Below are 13,639 nucleotides of genomic sequence, written 5' to 3' on the forward strand. Positions count from 1 at the left end.
ATCCACTAACAAGGCTTTGGTCAGCCCGAGGCTATAGTAGAAGACACTTGCCCAAGGTGCCACGCAGTGGGAATGAACCCGGAACCATGTGGTTGGTAAGCAAGCTACTTACCACACATCCGCTCCTATGCCTATTGCACATAAATTTTAACAAAATCTTATAAGGACCCACAAGGGCCACATGGACCCTGGTTATGAACCATTGTCCCAGATGCCTGAAAATTGCCAGAGCATCATTACTGGAATACTTTTAGTCTGTTCAATCAAGACTGACATGGGTTAAACAACACCAACACCAACACCAACACCAACAACAACAGTAGGAGCAGCAAATGAGCTGAACTCATAAAAATAGTGTTTCATTAACGAATAAATCAACAAGAGAGGATGAAATTACTCATTTGTGACGAAATCTATTAATGAAAACCAGAAGTCGGAATAAAATACAGGGTATTTTATTGCGGCTTTTAAACAACCACTTATCACCATGAGCGACAGTGAGGCCAGCGCAATGAGTTGGTCAGTTGTGTATGCGTGGGCTGGAAGTAATTACTAGGAATGATGAACAGATATAGACCAGAGATTACGAGGAAATACGCTCCACTGTCCAAGTTGGACATGTCCATTATTATTCTATTTAACTACATTTCTGAGAAGACACACAATGAAATTGCATGGTTTGAACAACGGCCTGTTGTTGTTGGTGGTGGTGTTGTTGTTGTTTTTGTTGTTGCTTTTTTTTTTTTCAGACAACTCAGAAATATACGGGAGAAGTGAGCTCTGACTGTCTGTTTGTCTGTCTGTCAGACTCCAGCAGGAAACTCGACTGATTGATAGCTCAATGAACTGGGCAGTCACATGTGTACAGTGGTGGTGGTGGTGGTGATGGTGGTGATGGTGGTGGTGGTAGTATGAGTGTGGTAGTGTGTGTGTGTGTAGTAGTGTGTGTGTGTGGGATATGTGTGCATGTGTGTGTGGTATGTGTGTGTGTGTGTTGTGGTAGTAGTAATAATGGTGGTGGTGTTAGCAGCAGCAGCAACAATACTAGTTGTAGTAACAGTGGTAGTGGTAGTAGTAGTAGTAGTAGTAGTAGTAGTGATGATGGTGGTGGTGGTGGTAGAAGCAGGAGCAGCAACAGTAGTGATGGTGGTGGTGGTGGTTGTGGTGGTGGTTGTGATGGTGGTTGGGGGGGGGGTAGCTGTGGTAGTTGTAACAGCTGCAGCAGTACCAGCAATATCTTTGGGTTTAAAATGATCCGAGAGTGTAGTGGGTGCTTTTTACACGCCACCAGAACAGGGGCCAGAGGGGGCTGGCAACGACCATGATCAGATGGTGCTTTTTATGTGCCACCAGCACGGAAGCCAGTCAAGGCGGCGCTGGCATCGGCCATGCTCGGATGGTGCTTTTTATATGCCACTGGCATGGGGATCACAACTACAATTTCCATTTGATTTTGGTTTTGATGTATTTGACTCAATAGGTCTCCTCAAGCATGGCATGCTGCCCTATGATCCAAGGTACGTTTGAGTGGGATGGTTATGCGACACTGGTGTAGGTTACAGCTGTGAACTCACTTTATGTGCCGGGTCTTCTCAGTCACAGCATATCTCCAGAAGTCTCGGTCTTTTGTCATCGCCTCTGTGAAGCCCAACTTTCAAAGGTCATGCTTCACCACCTCATCCCATGACTTATATATATGTGTGTGTGTGTATGTATATATATATACACACACACATGCTTGTATTACTTTGTTTGTCTTTAATTTAATATTTTGTGCATGGACTCTAATAATAATAATAGCATTTGTTAAGGTTGTTCAGCTTTTTAAGTCAACTATAAAACTAATTGAATAAACAGAATCATGAACGCACCTATAACGCATATCAGAAATAACTGGAAATTAAAAGCTGATTATTTATGCCTTTTCTTGTATATCACTGTGAAATCATACCGTATTAATTTAATAATGAAACCATGAATTTATGAAATTGACTGGTGATAGATTTCAACTTTGGACCTTGCTTTTAGGATTACCTGCAGTTCTTTACTAGAGGAAAACAGTTTGTTAGCCTATTATATTTGTATTAGCGAAGAGGTTGAGAAATATTTTGGCCAGATTGATAATCCCTTATTAATAACTCCTTATGTATGTATGTATGTATGTATGCTTATGTGTGTGTGTATATATATATATATATATATATATATATATATATATATATATACATATATATATATATATATCATTATCATTGTTGTCGTCGTCGTTTAATGTCTGCTTTCCATGCTGGCATGGGTTGGAGAAGTCAACAGAATTTTTTGGGGCTGGGATACATGCTCTCATTTGAAGGTGGAACATTACTATTGAGAGAAACGGTGACTATGTTGAGAAGTAGGGATGTGATTCACAGAAGACCAGCTTCATTTTGATGTATGATACATGTTCCTGTGTTGGTAATTATACCTGTCCTAAACAAAATGGCATTACTTTTCAACTGACTCTCATATATATATATATATATATAATAATTTTTTTCCCAGAGGATGTAGCAACCGTTACCAATATAGCATAAGAACTTACCTTAGGAGATCATTAATTAGATTCCTTAAGGGTCGTTCTCACAGTTTATATTTATATCATAAGATTTTTAAACTTTTAAATTTTCATATTCAAAAGAGACAGAGACTTCAAATTCGATATATCGATTTATTCACCACTCTATGTTAACATTTCTGTGCCAAACTTATCCAGTGACTGGTCCATTGGATTTAGACGTTTGGCACTTCTTCAGGAGTGGTTACCTTTCGAACAAAACACGAAAAAACACATACATAACTATTATTAGGTCTTTAGGACATCGTTAACGATGTCCTAAAGACCTAATAATAGTTATGTATGTGTTTTTTCGTGTTTTGTTCGAAAGGTAACCACTCCTGAAGAAGTGCCAAACGTCTAAATCCAATGGACCAGTCACTGGATAAGTTTGGCACAGAAATGTTAACATAGAGTGGTGAATAAATCGATATATCGAATTTGAAGTCTCTGTCTCTTTTGAATATGAAAATTTAAAAGTTTAAAAATCTTATGATATATATATATATATATATACATATATATAATTTAAAATGTGTTATGAGTATTATAGGATAAAATCCTATATAAACCCAACTAACAGTTAAAAAGAAATGGAGAAGAAAAGATATTAAAAGTTTGGATTAAAAATTTATAAAAACCTATCTTCTCTTCTCCATTTTTTAACAGTTAGTTGGGTTTAAATAGGATTTTATCCTATAATACTCAAAACACATTTTTAATTGTCTTATTTTAAATACTTGCAATGGCAAGTTACTATTTTGATACGAAGAATCTTTATTAGAAATCTAACTTTTTGCACCCCACCCCAAGTTCAAATTGTTCTATTTGAACTAATTTTTCTCACAGACCCACACACACACATGTATGTATATATATACACACACACACTATGTTTGAATGAGTTGAATTGATTTCATTATATTGATAAAAATGAAGATCATCAAGATGATGATGATGATGATGATGATGATAATAATAATGGTGCTTGTAAACGAGTAAGCCAATTAACAAAAATTTATAAATACACATGCAAACTATAAACAATAAACTCATGCACACACATACACAAATGCACATCTTGTAAGCATACAACAACAAATGCTCAAACAACAATAACACGACGACCACCACCACCACCAACAACAAGAACTACAACATCACAGATGAGATAAATCTGTAGATAGAAGAAGAGGAATCAATAAGATCAAAATGGATTAATGATGATGAACTGGCAGTCCACACCCGACATAACTGAAAACACGTGTGTGGAGAGATGAATGATGGCAGGGCTGGGGATGGGTCTGTGTGTACGAGTGTTTGTGAATGTGTGTGGTCTTGGGTGTATGTGTATGCATGTGTATACACTAGGTGTAATATAGTCAAATCGTTATTTTTGTATAGCTACACACACTTACCATTTACACACACGCTTGAATATGTTTGTATGTGCATACACACACACACACACACACACACACATAACCACAGTTAGATACATACATACATGTGTGTGTATGTGTGTATGCGTGTGTGTGCATATGTATGTATGTATGTATGTATGTATCAATCTATCTATCTATCTTTCTATTTATCTGTGTGTGTATAGTCATATACATATACACAATCATATAAATATGTATATATATACATATATATATATATATATATATACATATATATATATATATATATATATATATATATATATATATATATATATATACATACACACACACACATATGTCCAACCCATGCCACAATCGAAAATGAACCTTAAATGATGATACACACACACACACTGACATACACACACACATGTATACATATTATGACATCAACATAGACACAAACATATACACACATACATGCATACATTCATACACATATACATACATACACATACATATATACATGCATACATACATACATGTATACCTACTCACACAAAAATACATACATACATACATGCATGCATGCATGCATACATACGTACACTCATGGGTGTACATGTATGTATGAAGAAAGAGTTAATAAGTCTTAAATACTTAACATTTAATTAGCCTCTTTGCCTCGACCTACTGTTGATCACGTGGGTATTGTTGATAGTGTTGTTGTTGTTGGTGGTGATGGCGTTGTCATTTTTATTGTTGTTATTGACAAAATTATTCATGTTGTTATAGGTGCTGTTCCTGATAGTGGTGACATTGTTGTCGATGTTTTTATTAAGAACAGTAAGTAACAGAATGGTTTGAACATGAGACCCAATGCCCCTCACTCAGGGCCAATTTAAGACCCATAGAGACCCTAAGCATTGAGTGCTCAGGGGCTCTATGGGTCTTAAGTTGGCCCTGATTTTGGTGCCCCTATATACATATGTAATTCAGAAAAATAAGCAATAATACAACATGAAATAAATTTAATTTTTCAAAATGAAGCAAAACTAATAGCAAGATGGCAAATAATATTTATTTTTGTATATATTCCCACTTTATTTATATTGGAAAAGTTTTCTCCTACTTTTTTTTAATTGCAAAGTCATTGATTAGATCGTCACTATGACACGATGAACGCCTCCTAATTATATTTCCAATCGTATAAATCACTTTTCATATTATTTTAGCAAGTTTAAAGTGATTTCTTTTGTGCTGTAAACCATTTACCATTTCTGTGACACCCACCCCCACTTCCTTTGATGCCCTGAGCATGTTCTTATTTTGCTTAACAGTTAATCCAGTGCTGTTTTCACTCTTTACCTTGTATGCTCCGATACAAGGCAATCACATATGCACCCAATGTTGTGGATGCAAGAATCAATAAAATTATTTGATCCTCTTATCTTTTCCATACTCTCTAGCACCATGATACCCGCTTCCCGTCAGTTCTGTTCCTGATGTGTTTTAATTAATTTCTCATTATAAACCGTTAAAGCTGTGGCAGTTATTTCCCTTTGTGACCTTTCTTTTCACTCTCACCCTCCGACAAACTATTTCCAGTTTCATCCTTCAGGCATCAATAAAGCAAATACCAGTTATACAACAACTACACCCTCCCCCTATATCTGGGATAGAGAACCTTAATCTTGTTTTATCATATACATATATACATGCGTACATCCATACAATACACACCCGCACACACACATATATACACATACACTTACACATATGCATATATACTCACACACAGAGATATTCAGCAACAGTACTTTGGAGTAAAGATTGTTTGCCAACATAACATGGCAGTCCTGGTTTAGGACGGATGTTGCTGTAATTTAGCCCCAGGAGACATCGTCTCCAGCTGGCTATATGACACGATCTGTGTCTTTACATTTTCGAACAAGGGAATCTAGCACCCCCACTCAGCTCAAAACAATATCCGTGTATCGCGATTTCTGGGTTATGTTGGCAAACAATCTTTACTTCAAAGTACTGTTGCTGCATATCTCTTGTTGTGAGATTTAAGAATAGTAATCTTCTAATTAATAGATCAGTGACTAGTTGTCACTTTGAAAACTATATTTCGAATGGGAATTTGGCAGTGCCACCTCTAGCCAAACAATTATTCTGTGCTGATGAAGGGAAACAACCCGGAAATTGCGATACACAGATATTGTTTTGAGCTGAGTAGGGGTGCTAGATTCCCTTGTTTGAAAATATAAGGACACAGATCGTGTCGTATAGCCAGTTGGAGACGATGTCTCTTGTGGCTAAATTACAGCAACATTAGTCCTAAACCAGGACTGCCATGTTATGTTGGCAAACAATCTTTACTCTGAAGTGGAATTCTACAAAAATAAACATTATTTTCCCTCTTACTGTTTTGTTTTGTTTTGAAAAGTAAAAATTTATTTTATGGTTTGTTATTGTTTATATTTTGAATTACATAATCTTTTATGGGGGCACCAAAATCTTTTAAGTGCTTAAGGCCTCGATGGATCTTAATCCGGCCCTGGTGACATATCATAAAACATCAGTGAACAAATAAAAAGTTTGATGTTCTCTTGTATTGTTGATCATATGATATGTCATCTGCTAGTTGCCTTGCTCTAACATGTGTCTGTATGTCTCGTGGCTGTAGATGTTATCTGTTTAATGCATCCATCTCTGGTGGCAGTTGCAGCATCTTTAATCTCTCTTCCTCTCTCTAAAGTAATGATTAACAGATGAAGAGAAGAATATGTAGTTAAAACCCTACCTCACTCCCTCTCTCTTTCCTTTTACCTCTCTCTCTCCCTCTCTCTTTCTCTCCCACTCTCTTTTAGTTTTGTTTCTGACTGTTTTCCTCTCCCTATCCCTCCATCTGCATCTCATACTTCCTCTCAGATTCTTTTGCTCAGGGTCAGCTTAAGTCCCCTAACAGATTTTGGTGCTTCCATATATATGTAATTCAAAATATAAACTCTCTTTTACTTGTTTCAGTCATTTGACTGCGGCCATGCTGGAGCACCGCCTTTAGTCGAGCAAATCGACCCCCAGGACTTATTCTTTGTAATCCTAGTACTTGTTCTATCGGTCTCTTTTGCCAAACCGCTAAGTTGTGAGGATGTAGACACACCGGCATCGGTTGTCAAGCGAAGTTGTGGGGGACAAACAAAGACACACAAACATATACACACACATACATATCTACATATATATACATATATACGACGGGCTTCTTTCAGTTTCCGTCTACCAAATCCACTCACAAGGCTTTGGTCGGCCCGAGGCTATAGTAGAAGACACTTGCCCAAGATGCCATGCAGTGGGACTGAACCCGGAACCATGTGGTTTGTAAGCAAGCTACTTACCACACAGCCACTCCTACATCAAACTTAATACTTATTTATTCACATTGTTTTGAATTAATCATGCATTATGTTGTAGCTTCAATACTTTGACGATGTGATTGCTTATTTTTAGGATGACATTGCAGAGTAGGTGTGCAAGGCCAGATCTGACCAGTTTGAACATAAAACAGGTAAAATATAAGAGCTGGTTATAGCTGGTTTAAATGCAAGGATATTAAAACAACAGCTAACTCAAAATATTAAATGATGTGAAAACAATATTATCGTCATTAGCTAATGTTGCTCTGATCCTTATGGCAAGGGAGACAACTCAAATCAATTTTCAGATTTATTACAACCTCAACAGCGAAACAGACTTGAACTGTTACCACCAAAGTTGTGAGGAGAGGAATTATTAAGAAAATGTTAGCTATTGTACTATGGTTGATGTAAAAAATATAGAAATTGTTAGGGAGTAAATTATTCTGAGATAAACGCAATTACATTCTGCATTCATTAATTTCATGTTTCAGTAACAATGTCATTATACATTTTGTACATTATTTACATTTGACGGATATTTGTCCTCGTCTTGTTTGTTGTTAACACAACGTTTCGGCTGATATACCCTCCAGCCTTCATCAGGTGTCCCGGGGAAATTTCAAACCTGGGTTCTCATTCCTAAAAATAAAGAAAATAAAAAAATACCATAGGAATGAGAACCCAGGTTCGAAATTTCCCCAAGATATCTGGTAAAGGCTGGAGGGTATATCAGCCGAAACGGTGTGTTAACAACAAACAAGATGAGGACAAATATCCGTCAAATGTAAATAATGTACATAATTCCTCATCTCTTAAATATAGAACTGTAATGTCATTATGTATGAAACTTCCAACTACTGATAGAGGTGTGACAGGAAAAAGATGAAAGTCCGCAGGATCGTCTAGTGTCGAGAGGTTATGATGTCAGGGTTTGTTTCGGTTCTTCAGATATCAGCGGCCACCAACACACCACAAGAAATTGAGCAGACAATTCAAAAACACAGGAGGTTGGTCAAATAAAGTAATGACCCCAGAAAGTCTTTCTACGGCCATGCAATTAACAAAAAAAAAAAAAAAAAAAGATGCGACTTTTATCGCCCAAGTGAACTAAAGAGTTAGAAAAAATTGTTGAAAAAGGGGTCAATTTTGAAAAATGTGTTTGGAGGGAGTGGTCACTCCCCTTTCTCCTCTATTTGCTCTGCCATTGCCTTTATTACAGTTACCACGCTCTTCCACACTTTCTCTGTATATGTATATTGTCCATGTTGAGTGTGTGTGACACCCGAACAGAGAACAAATAGACTTGATGATATGCGAACACGAGTCTCTGTCACATAGACTAAGGAGACGGTGTCCCATTTCAATTCAAATGACTTCAATTTCTGTGAGTCATAGTTTTGCCATGACCATCAACAAATCGCAAGAGCAAATATTTTTGGTTGCTGGTTTACACCTTGAAGAGTCCTGCTCCCCCCATTGGTAAGCTTTATGTTGGATGTTCAAGAGTTAGAAGTAAGGAAGATCTTTTACATCTATGCATCAAATGGAAAAACAAAACAACTTTGTTTATCGTGACATAGATTGCCCCAAATAATGCAGAAATCTGTCCTGATCAAGTGGCCTGTCCATGGCTAGACGTGGAATAAAAGGTAACTGAAATAAAAGTATTCTGTTGTGAAGATGACCTGGCAACGTCGGGCTACTCAGCTGGTTATTCATAGGTCAATAAATCTCCTGCGTACTGGTACTGCACCACCCGTAACGATACACTTTAAAGATGATGATGATGATGATGATGATGATGAGGATGATGCTGACATCAGCACTGATGATGACAGTCAAAAATAGAAAAGAAACAACAGCAACAACAACAACAAATGCAACATAAAAATAAACAAAACAAAATATATAAAATAAAATGTCCAACTTACGGTATAATATTGGAAAAGAGCGACATTGTCTTTAGATTCTATTATACAATTATTATTATTATTATTATTATTATTATTATTAACTATTATTATTATTATTGCTATTGTTTTGGTTTTTGGGATATATCTGTTCTTTTAGTTCCTTTTTTTTTTACGACTCAGTCAAAGGGGTAAGGTCATTACCCATGAACCCCTTCAGGGTCCTTGTGACCGAGGGGCAATAAAGGAAGAAGCTATCCTCAGACAATTGACCTTGGTCTGACCAAATACTGGAATCAGCACGAACTCCACTAGCGGCCACCAAAGGGGGCCGGGTGGTGGCGGCGACGGTGGGGGGGGCGGGGGGACGGTGCTAAAACACAGATTAAGTCTTGTCGTTTTTGTTGTTGTTGTTGTTGCGGTAAATTCTGTTGTAGATTGTCCGAAATGCGTAATATCTTTCCTTATAAGGAAGTCACCATTCTAAAATTTCCATTTTTATTCATCTTGCCAACAAGACAACGTTGTATTGTACAACCTTCTCGTTGATCCATCATACTTTTACTAACGACGTGTCAGGTGAACAATTTGAATCACGGAGAGGGTGTTGGGGGTAGCGTTGTTGTTGTTGTTGTTGGTGGTGGTGGTGGTGGTATTTAGAAGGCAATGTCGAGGAGAGTTGGCAATGAAGCTGGATTAGTGGATATGATGGTGCGGGGGTGCAGTGGTGTGGTGTTGAATGAGGCGGAGAGATGGGGAAGACGCGTGAGAGGGAGGGAGAGGAAAAAGGCAAGAGTGAATGGAGTGATGGTGGTAGTGGTGGTGGTGATAGTGGTGCTAATGATGAGGATGATGGTGGTGGTTGTGGTGGTGGTGGTTGTGATTGTGGTGATTGTGGTAGTGGTGATGGTGGTGGTGGCGGTGGTGGTGATGGTGGTGGTGGTGATGGTGGTGGTGGTGGTGGTGCTAATGATGAGGGTGATGGTGGTGGTTGTGGTGGTGGTGATGATGGTGGTGATCGAGATATTTTGATTGCGATCTTGAGTGTGAGTGCATGTGCGTTTGAGAGTGAAGATGAGATTGAGTGTGACACGTGAGGGATTTCATTTTTGTTTATTGAAAGGAAGAAGGTTCGATTTATGCAGTTCATAGTTCAGAAGGTGAGGGAGAGAGAGAGAGAGAGAGAGAGAGAGAGAGAGAGAGAAAGGAGTTGGTGTGACAGAACAAGCAGGTGAGTGAAGGGATTGAAATCCTGATTAGGATTGAGCGATAGTAGAGAGGTTTACACACACACACACATACACACATGCACACACACATACGCATGCACACAAGCAAATGCATACACACACACACAAACAAACGCATACATACATGCACACACACATGCACACATAGACACACATGTATACACACATATTCACATATACCCACATACACATATGCATGCACATACATGCATACACTAATACACAACATACATACATACATACATACATACGCATGCATGCAAACACATGCATACACACAGGCGGCGAGCTGGCAGAAGCGTTAGCACGCCGGGCGAAATGCTTAGCGGTATTTCGTCTACCGCTACGTTCTGAGTTCAAATTCCGCCGAGGTCGACTCTGCCTTTCATCCTTTCGGGGTCGATAAATTAAGTACCAGTTACGCACCGGGGTTGGCATAATCGACTTAATCCGTTTGTCTGTCCTTGTTTGTCCCCTCTGTGTGTAGCCCCTTGTGGGTAGTAAAGAAATAACACACGCACACACACACAACATACATACATACATATATATAAATGCATGTATAGAAGAAGGATAGTGGGGGGTTACATAATTGGAGCATAACATACATTTTTTATAGTATTTCATAGTTCAGGAAAGTTCAGAGTGTCCCCCACACCCCGCCTCCCGTACTTGTTTTCTCCAAAAGAAAAACAGTAATTAGGTTAATGAGAGGCTGTTGTTAGCCATTAGATAATAATACTAAGATGCAATTAATATTGTGGCCAAAGTTGAGGTGATTACAAACACAGTTTCAAATTGAACTTCGGATGAGGTAACTTAAGTCCTGTAACCCCTTGTAATCTTATAATCCCAGAATTACACATCTTGTCTCCCTGTTGTCATTGTTTAGGGCAGTGGGGCTCAACCCTCTTTTTTTTTACCTTTGGATCCCTTTGGTCCAATTTTATTCTGGTGAACCCATATAACCATTTGATGTTAAAAAATTTCTAGATGCAGGAGTGGCTGTGTGGTAAGTAGCTTGCTTGCCAACCACATGGATCTGGGTTCAGTCCCACTGCATGGCACCTTGGGCAAGTGTCTTCTATTATAGCCTCGGGCTGACCAAAGCCTTGTGAGTGGATTTGGTAGACATAAACACAAAAAAGCCCGTCGTATATCTGTGTGTGTGTGTATCTGTCTGTCTGTCTGTGTGTCTGTGTTTGTCCCCCCGCAACATCGCCTGACAACCGATGCTGGTGTGTTTATGTCCCCGTAACTTAGCGGTTCGGCAAAAGAAACCTATAGAATAAGTACTACGCTTACAAAGAATGAGTCCTGGGGTCGATTTGCTCTACTAAAGGCGGTGCTCCAGCATGGCCACAGTCAAATGACTGAAACAAATAAAAGAATATCTTTATAGGGTCCGTTAAGGGCCTTGAAACTTGAAATAGCACAGAATCTAAATCAAACTGCTTTGAATAATACATGGAACCCCCAATAAATGTGTCGAGGGCTCTTTCTTTCCGTTGTCCACTCACTCGTATCCTTATAGTTAAATATTATTAAGAATTGCATTAAAAAACTGTTAAAATATATTTTGTGTGTCCCAGAAGTGCAACCAATTTATTGTAGATAAATTTTAACAGCAAAATCTCATATGACCTTCAAATGGTCATGTGGACCTCAGTTGACAAACACTGGTTTCTCCCCTTCCCCATCACCATCACATGTGACCATATCCAAATTCACAATCTTCACTTTATAATTCTTGCCGTTGCCAACCATTTGTTTCCTTAGACTCATTTTTACTTCAGGTACGCTGGTGCTATATATTCTTTTCTACCCTAGACACAAGGCCCGAAATTTTGGGGGAGGGGGGGGGGCAGTTGATTAGTTCGACCCCAGTACACAACTGGTATTTAGTTTATTGACCCCAAAAGAATGAAAGGCAAAGTCAACGTCAGAGGAATTTGAACTCAGAACTTCGTTATATTTTTCATGAGGTGAAATTAGTTGCTACTTGATCATGTAGAGGCTTCCTCACTGACCTGGTCATCTTGTTGTTGAGGCAGTCTGTTCAGTCGTGTGTGACTGGAGATTTTGTTTACCTGACATGCATTACTGAATCGATGTATATTTATGCTTAGGCACCATAAACGGTAGATACAGGAAGAGAGAAGAGCTGAGTGACAGAGTACATATACACTCACTTACATCCACACCCACATAATCACACACACACACACACACACACACACACACACACACACACACACTCACACACACACACACACATACTTACCCTTGCATACGCTTGCACAATTTACACATATTTTATGTTAAAACATGTGCATGTGTCAAACCGAAAAAATATGAAAAAGACAAAACAAATATATAACGACAACCACTTAGTTAATTATTTATCTTTCCTTCGTTTACCTCTCTTTCTGATTACAGCTTTATTTTTTTTTCAGTTTGTTTTACCTATTTTTTATATTTATTTTTAGTTGTATTAAAAAAAATATGTTTTGGCTGTTTAATCCTTTGATTAATGCTGGATTAGCATCAATTCTTACTCTGTCATGATATACAGAGATTAGTAAATCATAAGACATCGACCAGATAATCCATGGACAGATTTGAAATTACATCAGTGTGACAAAATAGAAATAATAAATAACAGATAGGAGCTTATTTTCGCAGACCATATTTCTAACTTATCCACCTGGTGTGTCTAAGGGACCCTAATGGGATCTTGATGCTATTCTTATTCTCAGAGATTATATAGTCATTCCATAGTTCTTCTTATTGTTAGGTAAGGTGGCGAACTGGAAGAATTGTTAACGTGTAATGCAAAATGCTTAATGGCATTTCTTCCATCTTTACATTCTGAGATCAAATTCCACCAAGTTCACCTTTACTTTTCATCCTTTTGGGCTTGATAAACTAAATACCAGTAGAGCACAGGGTTTGATGTAGTCAGCTAGGCCCAACTACCAAATTTCGAGCCTTGTGCTTAAAGTAGAAAGGGTTACTACTATTATTATTATTATTATTGTTAAATCTCTGAACGAGGTATAAACAGTAACTG

At 38.1% G+C, this 13,639-nt stretch overlaps 1 protein-coding gene across 4 annotated transcripts in view; it reads right to left on the reverse strand.

Annotated features, from left to right (window-relative positions):
- Nucleotides 1-13,639, reverse strand: part of LOC106877933 (uncharacterized) — a 266,382-nt gene that overhangs the window by 234,061 nt on the left and 18,682 nt on the right. The window contains exon 1 of one of the 4 annotated variants that reach the window (XM_089351601.1): nt 9,338-9,882. The exons of 2 other annotated variants lie outside the window; for them this stretch is intronic. In XM_089351601.1, coding sequence (XP_089207727.1) covers nt 9,338-9,363 — 26 coding nt within the window. In that variant the 5' untranslated portion in view covers nt 9,364-9,882. Of the gene's footprint in view, nt 1-9,337; nt 9,883-13,639 lie in introns of those variants that run through there. One more of the 4 variants, XM_052967535.2, reaches the window with a different exon arrangement.

This window comes from Octopus bimaculoides, chromosome 4 (assembly GCF_046866305.1).
Source record: "Octopus bimaculoides isolate indiv1 chromosome 4, ASM4686630v1, whole genome shotgun sequence".
NCBI classification, from domain to species: Eukaryota; Metazoa; Mollusca; class Cephalopoda; order Octopoda; family Octopodidae; genus Octopus; species Octopus bimaculoides.